The 21,097-nt window shown below is 42.6% G+C and overlaps 1 protein-coding gene across 1 annotated transcript in view; it reads left to right on the top strand.

The window, feature by feature from the left end:
• Positions 1–409: 409 nt before the first annotated feature.
• Positions 410–21,097, top strand: part of CMYA5 (cardiomyopathy associated 5) — a 94,336-nt gene continuing 73,648 nt past the window's right edge. The window contains exon 1 of the mRNA XM_057740393.1: positions 410–564. Coding sequence (XP_057596376.1) covers positions 410–564 — 155 coding nt within the window. The remainder of the gene's footprint in view (positions 565–21,097) is intronic.

Below are 21,097 nucleotides of genomic sequence, written 5' to 3'. Positions count from 1 at the left end.
CTCGGGCTCAAACCTAAATTCTACCAAAGCCACTCCAGAGGGGAGAGAGGCAGGGGCCGGGTGCCCTTCCTTGCCCCGACGCCCGGCTGCCGCGCTGCAGCCGCCCAAAGGCCCCGCCAGCGGTGCGCCGGAACGGGGGCGGGGAGGGCTGCGGGAGGCTGGCAGACGCGCGGGCAAGAGGAGACGCCGAGCCCGGGGCCCCAGAAGTGCGCTGTCGGAACTTTCTGACGCCTTCTATTTAAAGTCGCGGGGCTCGCCCGCTCGCCCGCCCGCCCGCCCCCGTGGAGGGAACCCGAGCCGCCCCGCCGGGACAGGGCAGGGCCGGGCCGGGCCGGAGGCGCCGGCAGAGGGAGAAGAGCAGGCGCGGCGCGGGCGGTTCCGGCTCCAGCTCCGGCCCGGGAGAGGCGCGATGGCGAGCAGCGACAGCAGCCACGCCGCGGAGAGCGCCCTCGGCTCCGACGCGGACGAGGAGGTGACCCGGGGGCCGGACACCGAGGAGGAGTCGGGGGACGAGGAGGACGAGACGGCCGCGGAGTCGGAGTCGGAGCCGGAGCCGGACGCCAGGTAGCGGGGCCCCGAGCGCGGCCGCGGGGGTGGGAAGACGCCGCATCCTTCCTTTGCCTCTTTTTTGAGCGCGGGAGTTTCCTGTCCCTCGAGCTGAGCACTTATCTCCCCGGGGGCGCTGCCTGGGGAAGAGCGCGGAGGGGAAGGTGCGTGCCGTCGGCTGGAGTGACAGGCCCGCCTGCAGCCGCCGAGGGCATCCCTCCCCACCCCCACCCCCTTCCTCCTTCGTGACCACCCCCTCCCCCCAGCCGGCGCCTTGGGACTTGCTGCCCTCGCTGATTCCTGGGGATTTACTTCGGGTCCTGCCGAACTGCAGATTTGTGCAGAAACGCTTACGTTTGTCCCAAAGCCTAGGAACAGTCTTGAAAGCCTGAGGTAGAGCAGAAGAGGGTATGGGATGGGGATGGAGGCGGAGAAGGCTGCTCTGGAAACTTCAAGTGACTGGAAGTCTCCTAGGTGCCCAGTACTGGCCTAGGTTGCTAGAAGAGGACCTAATTTTGGTACAAAGGCCCATACATTCTTTGGAGAAAAGAAGCATGCATTTCAGTCACCCCTGTTCTTAACATTCTGCGTGTGTGTGTGTGTGTGTGTGTCTCTCAAACATCGACGTTTCAATACATGTGAATATAATTAGGTCATGCTATATGCAAATATGGGTCTCCTTCCATTTCCATCTCCCTGTCTCCCTCCTTTCCTGCAGGCCCTAAAAATGAGAATAGTAGGAACCATCTCCCCTCGATTTGGTTTTGTTTCTACTTTTAGTTGTTCTCTTTGAGTATTTGGTGGTTTGTTGTTGTGGTGGTTTGTTGTTGTTTTTGTTTGATTTGTTTTTTGGTTTGTTAGTCAGTTGTGTCCCTTCCTAAAGCTATTAATATCAGTAGAAAGGGTTTGTAGGTGGCAGATAGATATGCAGCACTGCAGACAGAGTGCCCATCTTACCCAAAGTCAGAGGTGCTGCCCAACCAAAGCCAGCAGAGCTGAAGCTGAAATAGCCCTCAGAGCAGCACTGATTAGGATGAATTGTCACTCAGATAAGAAGTCTGGGATATCGGTCACATATTTACCAAGTGGGAAGGCGACCCAGTTCCTGCCCTCAAAGAAGAAGTCAGGAAGCAATATGGGGACCATGAGACAATGTGCTAAATGCAGGGGCACGGGAGGGGTGGGTGAGGACAGAGCGTTCTGCTTTGGAAGGTCAGAAGACTGTAGATCTGTGGCTGCCTTCAGAAGCAGTGGGCATGACTTGGGCCCTGGAGAATGAGCAAGAGTTTCAGAATGGAGAAGCAGAAGAGAAGGCACCTGTGGGAGACGGAACAGGAGTGGGGATGTGTGACTCCTGGGCAGTACTGAGAAGGGGAAGTCTGTCAATTCCAGCCTTTATAACCTTTTTTCCTTAAGGGTGTCCAGGGTCCTCATATCCTTGCCCAACCAAAATTTGCCCCCCAGAGAATCTGAAAACTCGTTTATTCTAAAATATGGGTAGCTGACAGCGATTCAAAGTACCACTTTGGGGTTGCATTGCCCTTTGACAAAGGTCAAGATCTTCAGGTAAAGATACTTGTGATTTATCTGCAGTAAACTTCAGCCTGCTCTGACTACAGATGATAAGGTGGACACCAGGCCAGGTGTCAGAATGTAGAGTGGAGGGAAACATGAGGGAAGAAAGATGGTGGTGGAAGCCTTGAAAACCATCCCATTTTAAAATTTTGGATTTGATGGCGTGGATAACAAGAAATCAGTAAACTTCTGACAGGATGTAGGAGAACAGATTGGTGTTATTGAGAAATGAGACTGACTGGCAGTTTGGAAAGTTGGGTTTGGGGAGGGCTCAGATCAGAAAGGCCGTAGCGGACAGAAGGAATGGAGATGTGGAGGGATTGCTGCATCGTGGGGGCAAAGGGAAAGGAGGTGGTAGCTGTAGGTCCTCTGAGGAGAGAGGGTTCCATTGGGAGGAACTCCTCTGGGAACTGGGAGTTCCCGAATTTCTTCTACTTCAAAGTGTGATCAGAAACCAAAGCATGTTGATGGGTGTGAGTTTACAAATACGGCCTGAAATTCTTCTTTCTTCTGAGACTAGCGGTGAGAGCTTGGCATATTCTCTAATTTATGGAAAGTAAGAATGATGAGACATTCTTCCTCTCAACTCCTCCATCAAAGTTGTGCACTTCAAAGACAGCTCATTCTGTCCAGTCTCAGTTCTCATTTTAAACCCTCCCAGGAACACTGTGAGGTAACTGTCCTGTGTAGATAGATGTGAGGAAACCGAGTCTTTACATAATTTACTGAAGATATAAGGCAAGTAAACGTAAGAAGCAAGATGTGAGCCTGGGTCTGTTTACTCCCAGCCACTGCTAGACTTCCACACCTCTCTTCTTTTGGAGGAGAGACCCTTTCTTACTGTGGGGGAAACTTGAATGGCTGCAACTAACTTCTATGTGGAAAGGTTATTAGAGGAAAAGGAAAGACCTTTTTATTCACTATTCTGAATAACAATGGGAGTGTTCCCCTTCTTGAATGGAAAAGTTGTCTCTGCATTTCCTCAAAAATCAGAACTATTTGCAAAAGTTAAATTACAAACTGATCTTTTTTAAATTGGGAAGTACATAAAAGAAACTGAATGGAAATAGCGTGAATAATAATAACCGAATGATTGATTGTGGCATCTCTTTGATGTGGTATTATTAAGCCATTATTAACATCTTGTTTATGAAGATTGCTAACATAATGGCAAGTGCATATATTGAATTTGAAAAAATATGTTCATTGTATAATTTAGAATGACCTCACTATACAATAAAATGTGTATTGGAAAAAGGCATAAAAGGTTAGTAAAGGTTAACATAATAAATAACATAATAAAAGTTTGGTGACTTTTATTAACCTAAGGTTAAAAAAGGGTTAATAGTGGTTGTCTCTGAGTGGTGGGATAATGGTCGACTAAACTTTTTTCCTTATATTTTTTGGTTTTTCTACAATGAACGGATAGTGCACTTTATTATCAGAAAAAATTTTACTTTTAAAAATTCAAAAGGTACAAAGTGTCATCTGCTTGTGCATCTTTTCTTTGTCCTTCCAGGAATAATATATAGAATTATCTATAGCCACTTTTCTGAATCAAGGGGAAAAAAATCACCTTTAATAGTGAAGTGCAGGAAAGCTCACCATTACACATGCCAGTATTTATACTGGATCAGAGAACTACCCTTCTGATGTATCATTCAGTGATATGAATGTCATTGGCCTGGAGAGGCTTGAGTGGGAACCCTGTTTGCCGTTCCATCATGGGCAAATTCCCATCCTCTCTGAGCTCCGAGTTTCTCATCTGTAAAATGGGATAGTTTTACAGATTTATAAAAAGGGATAATTAGTGATAATTCCTAATTCATAAAGTTATCATAGGATTAAATAAACTACGTGAACATGTGTAAGAGTGCTTGGCCTTTAGTAGGTTACCAGTAAGTTGTAATTTCTTACATCCCTTCAGAGGAATCATTACTGGCAGCCAAGCTACCTTCTGCCCATCATTCATCAATGAGGGGAGAGTGATATCTCCGTTTTCAGAATGAGAAGGTCCTTTTCCGCCTTGGCGTTCCTGTATTCGTTCATTCACTAAACATTTACGGAATGCCTACTAATTGCCATGGACCGTGGACCATGCTGGAGATACAAACATTGCCGAGACTCCATTACTGTCCTCAAGATAGTCACATTCTAGATGGAGAAACAGAAAAACGTAATTATGACATTAACTGTTATAAGAGATTTAAGAACGAGAATGTCGGTATGAAACACCTCAAAGTAGGCAGGAGGTCCTGGGGTCTATCCTGCCTGGAGGGATTGGGGAAGACTTAGCCAGGGCTTTTGGAGCAGGGTCTTCAATTGTAACGAAGTGCCTAGAGGGCTTATTGTTTGTGGATATCAGCAAAAGATTTTCATGTCGTTAAAACTTCATACAAAAGTTGTATGTAAAAAGAATCTCTATAAAACCCCAGCGGATTTGAGAGCTGGGAGGGGCTATAGAAACATCTTTTCCCAACCAATCCTTTTACAGATTCAGCAACTGAGTGTCAGGGGACATTTGCTCAAAGTCACACAACTTTTTAGCGGTAGAATTAGGACTAGATCCAGGTGTCTGGACTCCAATCTAATGTTCACTTGTTTATTCATTCAACAACGATTTATCGAACTCCTACTATGTGTCAGGCACTTTCTAGGCACAAAGGATACAGGAGTGGACAAAATGAACCAAGTCCCTGCCCTCCTGGGAGTGGCTTTCCAGGATGGGGAGACAAACAAACAAATATGTACTATGTCAAGTGGCCATAAGTGATATGAGGACAAATACAGCAGATAAGGCTTATGCTGTTTTGGATCAGGTGGAGAAGAAAGCCTCTGTGATGAGGTGACATCTGAGCAGAGACTGAAGGAATGAGTATTCTAGGCAAAGAGGAGAGCTGGCAAGAGCACAGAGGCAGGAGTGTGTGTGGCTTGTTTGAAGAACACAAGGTCAGGTTGCTGGATCAGAGTAAATAAGGCGAGAGTGATGGGAAATGAGTCTAAGAGGTGGTTGGGTTGCAACTCCTGTAGGGCTTTATGGGACGTGGCAAGGACTTGAGATTTTATTCTGAGTAAAATAGGAAGCTGAGTTCTGCCTACCATACCACTCAAGTTTCAAAAGGGAAAGAAAAGAAAAACATGGTGATTGCATTATCCCATTAAATAGTAGGTGCCTATACATTCACATGCTCATTGAACACCTACTATGTGCCAAACACTGTACTAAATATTTCAAACTTATGGTCTCCTGTATGGAGAGAGCTATGTAAATAGACACTCATGATTTTTATATTTTTCTGACTGTAGTCTAGCGAAGCCTGACACTTTTGGTCTTTCCCACAGATCGCTTGGAAATTTTTCAGAATTTTTGCTTTGGATCTTTTCTGTTGGTCGATTTTAATTTCTCTATTTAAGCATAGAGGAGTTTTGCTACAACAGTACCCAAAACTTAAAAATCACCTTCATTTGCAGCTTTGCCAGTGCCTGTATGAAAAATGTCTGCCTAAGCTGATAGAATTAAAATTATTAGTGACATTTATGTTTAACTGATCATTGTAAGAAACAAACCTATTGGAAGGCGAGGGGAGTTTGTCAGTGGTTTTTGTTATCGGTATAAAGCACTGTGTTGCCGTGTATCTATTTATATGATGTCTCCCACTGCTGTGCTTACCTAGGTGTTTTGACAAGGGTGTTATTTGAGAAAGCCCTTTTTTGAGGTCAGTGGAAAGAGCTGAGATGGGAGGGGTGACTGCTTAGGATGCCAGAGACTGAGGGAGGAGAGAAGATAAAACAGAGGCTCTTGGAGCCAGGGATTGAAGAGCTATTTAAGTGCTGGCTGCATGGGTATTACATGTCCTTGGTGAGACTTTGACTCAAGATAGGGGACTACAGCAAGAGTTGGATTTTTTTTTTTAAAGCAGCAAACCTACAATGTAGGACATATTAACTGATAGAGTTTTGCCCTCCCCCCCCCCCCCCCAGAGTGTCTTATATTCCCTGGATGTTCTGAACCTAGGGTCAGTGAAAGCCTGACTCAATTTGGACAATGTAACCAAATTCCCTTTCCTTCCTACCAAAAAAACTTAGAGAATTAGGTACAAGAGACTGGATGTGATTTGTACCTGAAATGGTAATGTTTGGTTTAATCCAATATTATCCAATATTTCTATTGGATAATAAAATAATTACGATGTGAACTGCATATATAATTTAAAATTTTCTAAGTACATTAAAAAAGTAAAGAAACAGGTGAAATTAATTTTAATAATATATTTATTTAACTCAATATCCAGAGTATTATCATTTCAACATATAACCAATGTAAAAACTATTAATGGGATATTTTACTTTTTTGTGTGCAAAGTCTTGGAAATTTGATGTGTATTTTACATTTACAGTACATCTCAATTCTTCCTCCCCGCCTCCCCCTTCCCACCAGGTTACATCTCAAGTGCTCAATAGCTACATGTGGCTAGTGGCTGCTGTATTGAGCAGTACAGGCCTGATAATACCTAGAAATCCATTAACTTCACTGGAATCCAGAGAACTGTTCCGTTGATAATGACTTTTATATGCTTGGCCCTATGCTAGGCACCAGGGACATAAGGGTGATTGGAGGGCACAGTTCTTTCTTAAGGAGCTCACAGCCTGGTGAGGGGAAGCAGTTAACTCCAATGTAATAAGCACTACACTAAGAATATTAACAAGGGAATAGAGAAAAGACATATATTCTTAAAATGAAATTTAGGAAGATTTTGCAGAGGTGATACTGCAGCTGGGCAGAAAGATATTCCAGCACAATATGTGATTAGATATTCTTTAGTTCCTGGTTTCAGCTCTTGTGCTAATTACTGCTCTGTTTAAGCTTTGTTTTTCTCATCCAGAGTCACTCAGGATTTCCAGGACTGGGAATATTTGTTGAATTAATAAATGAATGGCATGAATAAATGAGTAAATGAATGAGCAGGTGAATGTCAAGTCATCCAGACCCCCTCGAGAAGCAAATTTAGTTGGGATGTTGAACCTCTTAGATGAGGTAGAATTTCTTTAGTTGCTGACCATTCATTTTCTAAGGATTGGCAATGGCCAGGGACTCTGGAAACACAATAGCTTGGAGGGGGACAGTGATAAGTACTGAGGGATCGTTCAATTAGAATGTCTGCGGTTATCATTCCCACCTTCTGTGACTCCTCGGGAAGCCTCCCCTAGACTGACCCTTGAGCCAGATCATAGATGGACGGATAAGAATAGGCTTTGCTTTTTGCCCAGAGAAAAGTCCTCTATTAAGGCAACTGGAGTGTATTCAGTTCCAAAATTCCACATCCTAGTCTGATGAAGTCTAAGATATGTGGGAAGATTAATTGATGCTACCAAACTCTAAATGCTCTGCGCCCTCTCATGGAGCCATTACTATGTTTTCTTAGTTTGGGTATGCTTCTCTTTAAAAAAAAATCCACAGATAAACAGAAATTTTCATTGATCACAAATTTCCTCTTGTTGGCTGAGTTCACTACGGCACTTAAAATTGTTGATCTGTAAATAAAATGAATTTCCTCCTATTATGACTTCGTTAAATTAACATTTATTATGTGGAACGTAGGGTCGGATGGTGAGCAGCAGTTCAACAAAAGACTGCAAGAGAAATTGAACTAGAGAAGTTTACTACTCTCATGTCCTAGAGGAAGTGCCCTGCATACCTCAAGGGGCCACACGGGGAGGTCGGGGCAGAGTGCAGGCAGAGGGAGAGGCAGAGCCTGGCACACATGCCTTTATTAGGATCTAGTGTGGAATACTTGGGGGTTCTTGGGCTAAGACTGGATCAGTCAATTCAAATCAAAATGAATGGGATTTTGGTAAACTTCACAGGGGTCTTATCTAAGGGGCATACGAGGGGAAGACACTGGAAGGTGGGGAAGACGATTGATCACAAGAACTGTTGGGGAAGTCCTATCGGGAACTTACTCTGAGGACTGTCTGCAGGGCATGTTCTTGCATGAGGAGGCTGGTGTCAGTTTAAGGCCCCTGCAGGCCACTTGGTCCAACAAAATTGATGCCAGAGCAGCAATGTCACAGTGTAGCTTAGCTAAATTCGAGACACCTGTAATTTTAGAAATGTATCTACTATAAGAGGCTCATGCATCCAATGAATATTTTTTGAGGGCCTACTGTGAGCAAAACAGAGTAACTTAAATCTAGAATGAGTGAAGAAAACAGAGTTCCTAATCTTTAGAGTTTAGTCTCTGGAGTGGGCAGACATTAAACAAATACTGTAATCTCACAGGTAGTTAGTTGGGGCAGATGCACTGGTGCAATGAATTGGGCCTGGGGAGCAGAGGCAGGGTTCTGCTTGGATCCCCGTCCTTCAGGTCCCAGTCTCTGGAGCCTCCTTGCTCATTCCCCTGGGAGTTTTCTGTCAGTCTCCACGTCATCTTGCTAGCAACTTCTCTACCTGCCTGCAGCAGAAGGTTTCACTGCCCTGTGGTCCAGATATCACAGGAAAGCCTGGCTGCTGCTGACACTTACCCTAGACAGGACTTTAGCATCATCTCCCTGACCTGTTTATGCTTCCGATGACTGAACAGAGACCCAGAGGAGGAAGGGAAACCAACATCAACTCCAGGAACAGCTAGTCTATCCCAAGCATGGTCACTTGTTAGTTTGGTTTATTTTCACAGTAGCTCTGTGATATAGGCATTGCTTTCATCCCCATTTTATGGAAGAGAAAATGGGGACTTCGCAATCTTGAGTAACTGACCTAATGTGAGATGGCTAGGAAGTATGCCGGGATCCTCACCCGAGTCTAATGATAGAGTCAGTGCTGGAGCACTCGTGAGCTCTGTGCCCACCACCAGATTTTATACACATCTGGTGTTTAGTAGCCAATTTTTTTTAAATTTGCGTATAGATTTACTTTTAAAAAGTAATTTCAATTTATTTCTGATTCTAAAAGCAAAGCATAAAATCCCCAGAGAATCTATATAGTAGCTAATCCTGACCAGCACCTCAGCTGTATTAAGTTTCCTAATGTGTAATAGGGAGAGTCGGTCTTATGTTTAAAAATAGATGTTTGGCAATCCTGTGTGCTTGGATTTTCATAAGGTCAAACATAGCAACACCAAAATAACTTCTCTGCATGCTCTATGGGATCATATGATAAATGTTCAATAGGTATTTACTTATCATATCTATAAAATTCAGATCCTCTGTTTAAAAGACAGAATTTGTATGATTTAGCATGGTACACTCTGAAGTTTTCATATCTAGTATCTTTTTTTTTTTAGAGAGAATGAGGAGAAGAGAGTAAGACAACAGTCTGTCTCATCAGCAGCCAGGCCTTCCTGCAAACTAAACTCCTTCTTAGTTTTAGAATCTCCAAGAAGGATTTCAGTAAATTCTCTCTTCATCCAGCACCATTTTGGGCATAAACCAGATTACAATGCAAAACCCTTGATAGGATTGAAAAGACCTGGATTATCATCCCGGCTTTGCCATTTACTAACTGTGTGACTTGGGGCAAGATAACCTCTCTGCTTCTTTACTGTGGCTTCCAAGGCCCTACCTGACCTGTGCACGTCTCAGCTCATCTCACTGCATTCCAACCACACTGGCTTCTTTCTGAACCTCCTGTGTGCTCTGCTAAGCCTGTCCCTGCATCCAGGTCTTCGCCCTTGCTGTTTTCTCTCCCTGGAACACTTCTTCCCAAATCCACCCCTCAGGTTTGAGGGCAAATGCCACTTTCTTAAAGAGGCTTTCAGGAACCATCCTGCCTAATGGGCTCTCTTCACATCTTTCACTATCACATTGTTCACCATCTCACATTCCTCTTCATGGCACCTATCACTATCTGAAATGGTATATTTTTGTGTATTTATAGTTTATTGCCACCACTAGAGTAGAAGCTCCATGAGGGCAGGGCCCTTGCTTCTCTTCTCTGCTGCATCTCCAGCAGCTAGAACACAGTGTTGGGCTTACAGTAGGTGCTTAAGAAATGGTTAAGTGAGTAAGTGGTTGGATTGTACCATAAAATGTTTCATTCTAGAATCTCTAGTTTCCTTCTCTCAGATCAACACCACTCTTTAACACCTTGTTCTTAGATGCCAAAACAAGGACATGGCGAATGAGAACTGAGCATAGCCTTTGAATTTGGAAAATGCAAGTCAATAGAGATTAATGACAGAAGGCCTTTGAGATGGTTAATAGCTTAAACCTGTCAGCATCTGTTTTAGTTTGAATTCCCTTTGGAACAAATCTCTTCAAATATAGGATCTAAGAGACTCTCCTGGGAGAAGAGGGGACCAAGAAGGGGAAAGTGAGTGCTTAAAAGAGGAGTGAGAGGGCACTAAAGGCAGACTGGCACTATAGCTGCAGCCTGTCTATTTTGCTCGGAGAAGGGAGCTAAGGGTATTACCTAGGAAACTGCAGAAAACAACTTTCTCCAAACCCTCATTGTCAGATCAGTAATAGGCCTGGGAGGGAGTGATATTCTCATTTCCTTGACTCCTTAGAGAATCCAGGATACAAAAGAGGCATGGGGATGGGGAGAAAGCATACACAAAGTAGCGGTGTTGATATCTGACCTAAAATTGCATGATAACCAAATGTGTAGTTCCTTTGGCCTGAAACTGCACAGCTCACGTTGGGACTTGAACCCACAGGTCAGGACTCAAACCCAGCCAAAACTCAGATTGGGACTTGAACTCACTGTCTTTTAGTTGAGATCGCACACCTGGTCTTAGGACTTGCTGAAGTTCAGTTCTTTATATCTCAGTGCAGAAGGAATTCAGTGAGAGGCAAAGTGGTAGGTAAGAAGTAGATTTATTGAGAGAGAGACACTGCATAGACAGAATGTGGTCCATCTCAAAAGGTGAGAGCGGCCCGAAATATGGGGTGGTTAGTTTTTAATGGGCTGGGTAATTTCATAGGCTAATGACTGGGAGGATTAGTCCAACTATCTTGGAGAAGGGGAGGAGATTTCTAGGGTTTTGGCCACCGCCCACTTTTTGGTCTTTTATGGTCAGCCTTGGAACTGTCATGGCACTGATGGGTGTGTCATTTAGCATGCTCATATAGTACAATGAGCATATAATGAGGTTCACGGTCTACTGGGAGTCGACTCTTCCACCATCTTGAACCTAGTTGGGTCTAACCAGTTTATGTTGCATCCTCAAGGGCTGTGTCATCCTTTTAAAGGTTGTGCCCTACCCCCTTCCCTCCTGTTTCAGGCTGATAGAATTAGGATTCTTACTTTATTTACATACTTGACCCTTTGGAAGAAAATCCTAGTGGAGTCCCTGGCTAGCAACTTAGGTTGGCAGGGCCAAGGCGGAGAGAGGACTGCCGGCATCAGTCAGGGCCTTATCATCTGAATAACTTACAAGAATCAATGACCTACTTTACCTTGGAGGAAAATGGCAAGAAATGGCAACCACTTCTTAAGAGTTTTCTGTTTCTCTGTGTTCCAGTTCCTACTTGCTGCTTAGCCTGCCAAAGTTTCCACTTGTCAATCCTATAAATTCCCATGGACTGAGTTTGCATAGGTTAAGAGTTTAGAATCATGAATTCAGAAACCCAAGCCCTAGTAACAATACTGCCGCTGAACAGGTTTCCAGTTGCCAGTAAAGCCTTATGTAAGTGATTTTCTCTAGGTGAGGGCTGCAGCCTTGGGTTCCAGAGTCTGTGTCAGTCAGGGTTTTGAGTTGCAATAGAAACTAACTGTGACCAATTTCAGCAGAAAATGACTTTATTCAAAGAATATTGGTAGCTCACAGAATCATGAGAATTGTGGAAAAGTAGGTTTAGGTAGTCAGAAACAACCTTAAAACCAAGACTCAAAACTGTTCTGGTGAACTATAGTATTCAATTGTAAAAAGATGAATAACCCAGTTTAAAATGGACAAAGGATCTGAATCAACAGTTCTCCAAAGAAGATATACGAATGTCCAATGAGCACATGAAAAGATGCTCACCATCATTAGCTATCAGGGAAATGCAAATCAGAACCACCATAAGATACCACTTCATGCCTGCTAGGGTGACTATAATCAAGAAGAGAAATAATAACAAGTGTTGGTGAGGATATGGACAAATCAGAATCCCTGTACACTGCTGGTGGGAATGTAAAATGATGCAACTGCTTTGAAAAACAATCTGGCAGTTCCTCAAAGTTAAACACAGTTACCATATGACCCAGCAATTCCACTCCTAGGTATATACTGAAGAGAAATTAACACACATGTCCACATAAAAACTTGTACACAAGTGTTCCTGGCAGCATTATTCATAATAGCCAAAAAGTGGAAACAACAGAAGTGTCCATCAACTACTGAATGGAATAAAAAAAATGTGGTATATTCCTAACAATGGAATATTATTCAGCCATAAGAAGGAATGAAATACTGATTCTTGCTACAGCTTGGATGAACCTTGAAAACAGTATGCTGTGTGAAAGAAGGCAGACACAAAGGATCATGTATTGTATATTTCCATTTATATGAAATGTCCAGAATAGGCAAATCTTTAGAGACAGAAAGTAGATTAGTGGTTACCTATAACAGGGAGGGAGGTAGGGGGAGGAATTAGGGGATGATGCTTAAGGGGTGTGGGGTTAATTTCGGGGTGATGAAAAAGTTTTAAACTTGATTATTTGTGGTGATGGTGGCACAACTCTGTGAAATACTGAAAGCCAATGAATTATACACTGGACTAGGCTTTCTTCAGGTTTTGTTGCCTGATCCTCAGGATTTTTAACTTGTGATGGGGTACATTTTGCTTTTTCTATGGATGTACACCATTTTATTTAAACAATGGAGCAAATGAACTAGTTAATATTTCCGTAAGGAGTTCAAGTGAAAATATAACACAGAGCAATGACCAAATATAACCGTATAAGGTTGGAGTACCTTTTCCCATTACATATCAGCTGAATCTGGCTATCCCTGTTTATTCTAGCTTTGACTTTCCATTTTATGATAAAAACAAGCAAGTCTTTCATTTAGGCCTCAGCACGGCCTGTCTTACATACCTTGGTATCTCTGCTTCGGGGTTTCAAAGCCCTATGAAAATCTGTTAACTGTTTGCTATTAGCAGAAAATTAATTGGCTTCTAATCCTTTTAGTCTGTATACCTAGGTCAGTCCTTCCTTGGAGAATTGTGCTTCCGCTCACAAGGTGGGCTGCTCTGACCCTGGTAAAGGGGAGAAATGAGATTCAAGTAGTGTCAGATTCTCTTTTCTGGTAACTTAGAAATGGAGACACGGATTCTATTTAGCTAGTTTTAGAAGAGAAGGGCTTGAGGGCAGATCTCAACTTTTTGGAGAACTATTCAATGTTATTTTGATCTTTTAAATAATATTTTGTCATAGGATATTGGTTGTTATGTTTTTGAAAATTATTAGTTTATTTTTCTGTTAGTCAAAAAAAAATAAAAGATTTTAAATTTACATCTGTAAGCTGTCCAAGAAGAACATTAGCTAAAATTGCTGAGCATAATTTGGTGTCTGGGATGGTATCCAGAAAAAAAATGGTATTTAATGCTAAATAAAAGCTATCTGTCAGGGCAGAGAGCCCAGAGTACAGTAGTCCCCTCTTATGCACAGGTGATATTTTCCAAGACCCCCAGTGGATGCCTGAAACCACAGATAGTACTGAACCCTATTATATACTATGTTTTTTGTACATATGTATGATAAAGTTTAATTTATAAGTTAGGCACAGTAAGAGATTAACAATAACTAATAACAGAACAGAACAGTTACAACCATATACTGTAATGTGAATGTGGTCTCTCTCTCTCTCAAAATGTCTTGTTGTATTGCATTCACTCTTCTTGTGGTCCTGTGAGTTGGTAAAATGCCTATGAGATGAGATAAAGGGATATGAATGATATAGGCATTGTGACGTAGGGTTAGGCTACTATTGACCTGACAGTGTGTCAGAAGGAGGGTGATTAACTTTGGGTGATCCTGGACCATGGAGCCAGGATGATGTTGATGGTTGGATGTCAGGTGCAGACAGTGTCCATGTGGGGTGGGATGGAGTGGGATGGTGCAAGATTTGATCATGCTGCTCTGAATGGCACACAATTGAAAACTTATGAATTGTTTATTTCTGGAATTTTCAATTTAATATTTTTGGACCATCGTTGACTGTGGTTAACTGAAACCGTAGAAAGTGAAACTGTGGACCAGGGAGGACTTTTGTATATAAGATGGGTTTCAAGGAGATCCTATATAGAGGGGAAGGCTAGGACTCTAAATGCAAGATCACCCAAATGAGTTTCTAAAACCTTAAAACAATCCACCCAAAACAGAGCACCTACAAGGGATGACTGGCTCAGAATTCTGTGAGTACACCTTCCTGTCCACCAATCTGTAAGAGAGCGAACGCTGTTTGAACCTGCCCTGTCCCCCATGAGGGCTCCATCCTTCATCAAGACAGGTTAGGGCAACAGCCAGAGGTGAGGTTGTGTTGCTTTTCCCATCCCTTTCTCTTTGTTCTCTGGAATCTAGAGATTGGAAGAGGGAGAAGTAATAAGACACCTTTTCAGAAAGCCAGGAGCCTCTGCTTTTGTTCTGGGCATATCTCTTAATCTCCCTGGGAAAGAATTGTCTGTTACAAAAGAAACAGAACTCCAAGGTAATTTTGTAGACTCTGGGACGGAAGGCGCCATTTGGTGGCAGCCGTGTTGAGCCATGTGCAGCAGAAACAGAAGCTGTGCTAGAGGAGACACACACACACACACACACACACACACACACACACATACGGGGGGGGGAGGGAGAGGGAGAGAGAGAGAGACAAGGAGCTCCACTGGTTCCATATGATTTTCCTATTTCCTCTTTTCTGTGAGGCCTGGACACCCCTCCTGCCTGCCCTTGGATTTCATGAGACATTTCTGTTTCCTTAAGATAAATCCCTTCTCTAAGCTAGCTTGAGGTCATTTGCTTCTTAACCCCAAGAGTGCCCTCACCTCTCCTTAACAATTCTAACAGCCCTTTTCCCCTACAGACCTTGGCTGCACACGTGCCCTTCCTCAGGGCTCGTCAAAAGAACCCCCTAAAGATGCAGTCATGCCCCCACCGTCCCAGAAACACTTTTTCTCCCCCACCATCAGGAATCTTTCGAGCATCGATAGCCATACTATCAAACCCTAAAGCTTCCATTGGTATATCATGACCACAACGTGCCACCAGCGCATGTTTTAAAACCTGCCTCAGATCTGAAGGAGCTAATGCATCCCACCCACATGTCTTCCCGTTGCCAATATTTTAAGGTCTGCTGAGCGTAGAGTTATAGACCTGAAGAGAGATTTGTGATGAACTAACACCAGTGTTAGCATGTACTATTCAGGTGCTGGTAGCAAAAAATTCTTGATCAATTTCCGTTTGACCTCAAGCATCAGAGTCCAGAGTTCCTTTACATCTCTCCTGGAGCTGTTAAAGCCAGAGCACACACAGCTCTCCAGAATATACCTCTGAGAACCACGTGACCTCTGAGCCTCAGACTCTGAAAGATGTAGGTGTGTGTGGTTGGGGGCGGGGCTAAACAAGAATATGAATGCACACGGAAATCACGTGTGCCTGGAACAGAGTAGAGTGTGAATGAGTGTCAGTTCGCCTTCCCTCCCTTGAGTATAATTTGTCAGGACCCCCGGCTTGAATATTTTCGTGGGTTCATACTGCCATCTCTAGCAATGCTATTCCCCAGAGAACATTCCTCACACCTTTGTTGGGGTGTACTCCCAGATGCACAAATAGCTCTCCTTGGTTTGTGCTTTGTTTAAATTTTGAGGTAAAACCAGGAGTGAACTTCAACCTGGACTGCACCTATCTCACTAGTGTCTTTTCTCTAATTTCCTTGGTCAGGTTTTCAGAAAATGCGAAAGCTTTCTTTTTTGTATTTGAATACATTCCAGGGTCACATTAAAATATTCTAGTCCTAAAGCCCCACTGCAGTGTGTTAGCTTTGAACCAGAATAGAGCCTGGGGTGATGTTCCTGCAGCCACAGAGATGTACAGTTGGAACAGCTGTCTCCGTATAATTTATGAATGGCTTTTCTCCGCATTCAGGTTTCAGTGTGATCTGAGAAGTAGCATTCTGGCACTATAAAGGATTTCACTTTACATTTCTGTTTTGTTTAGGGACTGGGTGTAATCTGTCTTTGGAACACATAGTACACACTCATAAATGTTGACTGACTGAGAGACTGAGTGTCGATTGAGTGATGCAGGAAGAATAATCAGAAAGCTCGCCAAGTTTGCTCAGTTACACTTTCCAGGGATAGTCATTGTTAAAGAGATGCCTTGTGTCTTCATTAATTATAGCCTTATTCGTAAATCAGAGTGAATTTGTAGATCCTCAGAGTTTGGATTTCACAAGGGTTAGTTCCACATTGGAAAGGAAAAGGGAGAGAACAAACATATGGAACATTTGTGATTTGTCTAGTGTGGTATGATGCATTTTACACATAGCATTTCAACACAGCTGCCTTATGAAGTACGTATTAGTCTCCTTGTTACTGTGATGACCTTCAAGCTCAGGGAAGGCAGGGGAAGTGATTTACCGAAGCTCACGCAGCTAGTAAACGGGCAAGCCACAATTTAAACCGAGGTCTATGTCTCTGAGGTGAAAAACGCTCTTTCCATGATTGCTTGGTGCAGTCTCTGTCCCGTGGGCTCAGCACTGTAGTATATTCTGTGATAATGAGGCATGGTTTCTGTCTCAAGAAACTTACTGTCAAGTGGACGACTCATGGTAATATTAATGTAATAATTCAAGGTAGCAAAATAAACACTGTGGTAGAATTATCAGAGAAGTATCTGTGAGCAGAGAATTCCAGTAAATCTCAAGTATTGCATTTCTTCTAAGAGAGGGAGCTCACTAGCAGCCAGCTCAGTCACATTTTGATTTTCTAAAAACAGCTCTCAGGACAGGGCTCACATGGTACCCAGGGCTGATAGGCATGTGGGTGAGGGTGGAAGGCACTTGCATAGGCCACTGATAGGAATGCAAATTAATAAACCTTTCTGAAGGGAAAACTGGCAATGAAAAGCCTGAAAAAATAACTTTTTCTACAAATTCTACATCTTAAGATGTTAATTCTAAGGAAACAAATGTGCAGAAAGAGCTTTCTGTAAGGATGTCTGTTGTAGCATATTTGCCATTTAATGGCAACAACTTGGAAACAGTAAGTGTTTGACAACATGGTATTGGGGTGAAGTGTTATATCCGTGGTAGAATGCTAGGTTAAGCATTACATAGGAGGTTGTAGGACAGTGGTTCTCAAAGTGTGGTTCCATTTCAGGGTGTCCTCAAGGTCAAAACTGTTTTCATTGTAATACTAAGACATTTGCATTTTCCACTTTCATTCTCTTGTGAGAGTGTAGAATATGTATCAACAGGAATTGTATTCAATATCTTTGTTTCTTTTTCCCTCTGCAGTTTGAGAGGCTTCCTTTTATGGTGTTCGTTTTACAGTTGGCATTTGTTGTAGGTTAAAGGGTCCTTGTTGCTTCCTATGGGTGGGATTTGAACCTGATGAGGAGACTATCAGATACATCTGGAGTTTCTCACCTACTGGCTCTAGCCAGGCTACTGCTGATGTGCTTTCAACTTCATTGAAACCAGGCACCCCTGCCACCGACCTAACATGACAGAGTTTGATTAAAGTGTAGTAACCACTAAAGGTAGAACGAGTGCTGTAAGAATGTAAGATAACCAGACAATTGCTTGGAAAGTTGAAAAGGAGAGATACAGAATTCAGTTATCAATGTAGATTTTATGACCAGACCTTGTAAACTGTGTTCTTGAGACATGAATTTTTCAGGTTGCAATTCTCCAGTGTTAAGGCCACATTGGAGAGGGAAATAAAAAATGCATTTTTGAAAAAGATAAAGTGTCCCCCACAGCCTTTATAGATCACTGATTTGAGAACAAATTAAAGAATGGAGATTGGAAAATTTTCTAAACGTTTTATGTGTGTGCACAAAAGAAAACACTTCCTAATACCACACTTGCAGAAACCATACAGTTAATGGTGTCCAGAGCTGATCTAGCAGAAAATGTCTGAGGATTTGTCGGTAACAGTGACGTTATGATTAATTTTCCTTGAGGGATTATTGGCAGCATGAGTTTGGGGACTAGATCAAAAGTCCATAGAGGAGCACTTGGGAATTAAAGAGAAGGTGTGTGGTTGTCGCTGAGTCAGAATGTTCTGGTCTAACCCCTCTCCCCCGTCCATCTTGTACTCCTCTATACGCAGCACACAAGATTCTCAAGGGTGTTCTCTCCATAGTTGGAGGGCGCCCTCCTTCTGCCTCTAGGGGTATAGCGATGTGAGGTTGATCCAGATAGCCCCAGGACATCCAACCTGCTGGCCCCAGAGCCTCTCTGCTGGCACAGGCAGAAGTGTCCTTCCTCTGGAAGCTTCAGGGCTGGGAGGATTTTTGCCCAGTCCTGCTCATCTCTGGAGCATCTGCTGGAGTGGCTTTGGTGTGTTTTTATTACTATTATTTCCTTTAAAAAAACAGCAGAGAAAAGAAAAATATTGCCATTATTTACTAGGCATGTGGACAAACCCTCATTTCGTCTAATAGAGGAGCTGAGTTTTATTTTTAAATGTATTATTTTTATTTTCAAGGTCACAATTTAATGGCTCTTTCTCTGTTGCAAACTTAAGAAAAATTGCAGGAGGGTCACTGAAATGAAGAAACTCGATCAGATTTCTCTTACTTTTTGGACCAATTAGCCCTCATTCTCTGTGCTTTTATGGAGTTATAATTGTAGTAAAAAAAAAAAAAAAAAAAAAAAGTCTGTGGAACAGCAGGGGAGAAGTCTGTCCTGACTCACTGATTTATTTTAAAAAGATCCTAGCCTGACACATTCTATTCAGATGAAGTGCTCTGTCTCTTAGTAACCACCACTCAACTTTCACAGGAATTTGACAGTAGTAGCTGGTGGGGTACAGTTTCTGTTCTGTGCTAATACTTGGTAGCTGTTGAAGAATTCTAGTGCTAAAGAGCTAAGCCTGAATTTAACTCCTCAGCTGGGAATCCCAGAACATGGAATGTTCTTATCCTCCATGGTTTTTCCTTTATATCCTCAGCCTAGGTTAATGTTGCCTGTGGTTGGTTGATTGATTGATTATTTATTTATTTATTTATTTATTTATTTATTTATCTGTTCATTTTCTCTTTCACTCTTGGGTCTATCTATACCAGTGGTTCTCAACTAGTATAATTCTGAGGACAATTTTGGTTGTCAAATCTAGGGGTGGGGTACTATTGGCATCTAGTAGGTAGAGGTCAGGGATACCACTAAACATGCAGGCTAGCCCCCCACAAGTAAGTAATGTAGCCCAAATTGTCAATAGTGCCACTGAGGAACTCCCACCATTGAGGAGCTGCCAAGATCACAAATAATTGACTTGCCCATATTTTGCTCTGAAGTGGACACTAAGCTGTGCACTAGCCCTGTCACACCTTAGGTCATTTATTTTGATTCTCTAGACCTGGCATCTTTTGCCCTTAGTTTTCTATAATTCGTGGATGAGTTTTTATACTTCTCTTTGGTGGATTCAGACATCTGCCTGCAATTTATTCGACTGAGACATAGCCCCTATCTTGTGGCCAGGCCTTGAGTGGATAGATACTCCCTGAGTATTTATAAATTGATCACTCACTCCAAAATTCAAGTTACTCTTTTTAACTCTGGGCAGATAAGTGGCTCCTATAATTTCATTGTTCTGATGGTTCATATAACACCTTTACTCACTAGTAGATTTCCTGCTTGAAGTAAGTGGAAAAGTTTAGGCATGTGGTCCACATGTAATATTTTGGTTGGGGAGGGGTAGGAGTAGGAAAGAAGGAAGATAGTCACTATTTTGAAACCATGTACTTTCAAATGGATCCCTTCTTTATCTAGTCCGACTTGTAAGGTCAGGCACATGTCTTAGGCACTCAACGACTCAAGTTATCTCAGCTGTTAGTAGCAGATGTATGTGTAGCCCATCGTTAACTAATTATCAGGACTGTTCTAAAGCCCTGGGAAAGACAGGGTGATGGGTATTTCCCAATCGGCTTGGGGTTGGAGTAGCACTGGAAGCATCTGCCTGATACTAACATATATATGTCACAGGGTCTTTTGATTGTCAAGAAGATTACAGACATTTTCGAAGGTGCCCCAAAGTACCTCCAGACATACCATATAGCTTCACACCTCCCTCCTTCTGCGTATGTTGTTCCTTTTACCTGTGTTACCCCCAACCGCCCCCAACCTGGTCCTCCTGGAAAACTCATTTTCATCTTGCAAAACCTTACATCAGCCTTTTAAACTCTCTGGTTATATTCCAGACCCCTCCTCTTACACGTGTAATCACACAGCCTGCTTGAATCCACTCCAAATTTTAAAAATTTCCTTCTCTGTACATCCACGTCCGATGCTTTACACATTCTCTCTGTTCGCGCATGTGTCACACTATTATAATGACCTGTTTGCAGATATTCCTACACGCTGGCCTCTAAGCTCCTGGAAGGCGCGCACTGTGTTTATTCTTCTTAGATTCCCGTTACTTTTCACATTATGAGCACTTGTTAGATTTTAAAAGAGGAATTTCCATTATTTATTTTACAAGGCTCAGTTTTTGTTTTGTTTTTTAATTTGCAAAATGTTATTGATTAATTGCATTATCTCTGGCTATGGGACTGAAATGGGGGTTGTGGTAGTTATGTGAGACTTTGCCTATCAATGTTAGATTAATTTTTTACAACAAGAATATTTTCATTTACTTGTGTAATCAAAATTAACATTGTATTTATATATATCTCAAAAAAATGTTTTCTATGCCAAGCAGTACAGATGTTTAATGTTGGAGTGAAAGATGTTTAATGATGACTGAGAGGTGTAGTTAGGGTTTAGATAAGGGGTGTTAGATAAGATAGCCCTGGCTGCTGTAACAAACCAAGTCTCAGTGACTTCATAAA

Source organism: Hippopotamus amphibius, chromosome 1, assembly GCF_030028045.1.
Source record: "Hippopotamus amphibius kiboko isolate mHipAmp2 chromosome 1, mHipAmp2.hap2, whole genome shotgun sequence".
NCBI classification, from domain to species: domain Eukaryota; kingdom Metazoa; phylum Chordata; class Mammalia; order Artiodactyla; family Hippopotamidae; genus Hippopotamus; species Hippopotamus amphibius.
The sequence above is the reverse complement of the archived record's forward strand: the minus strand, read 5'-3'. Positions and strand labels throughout refer to the sequence as shown.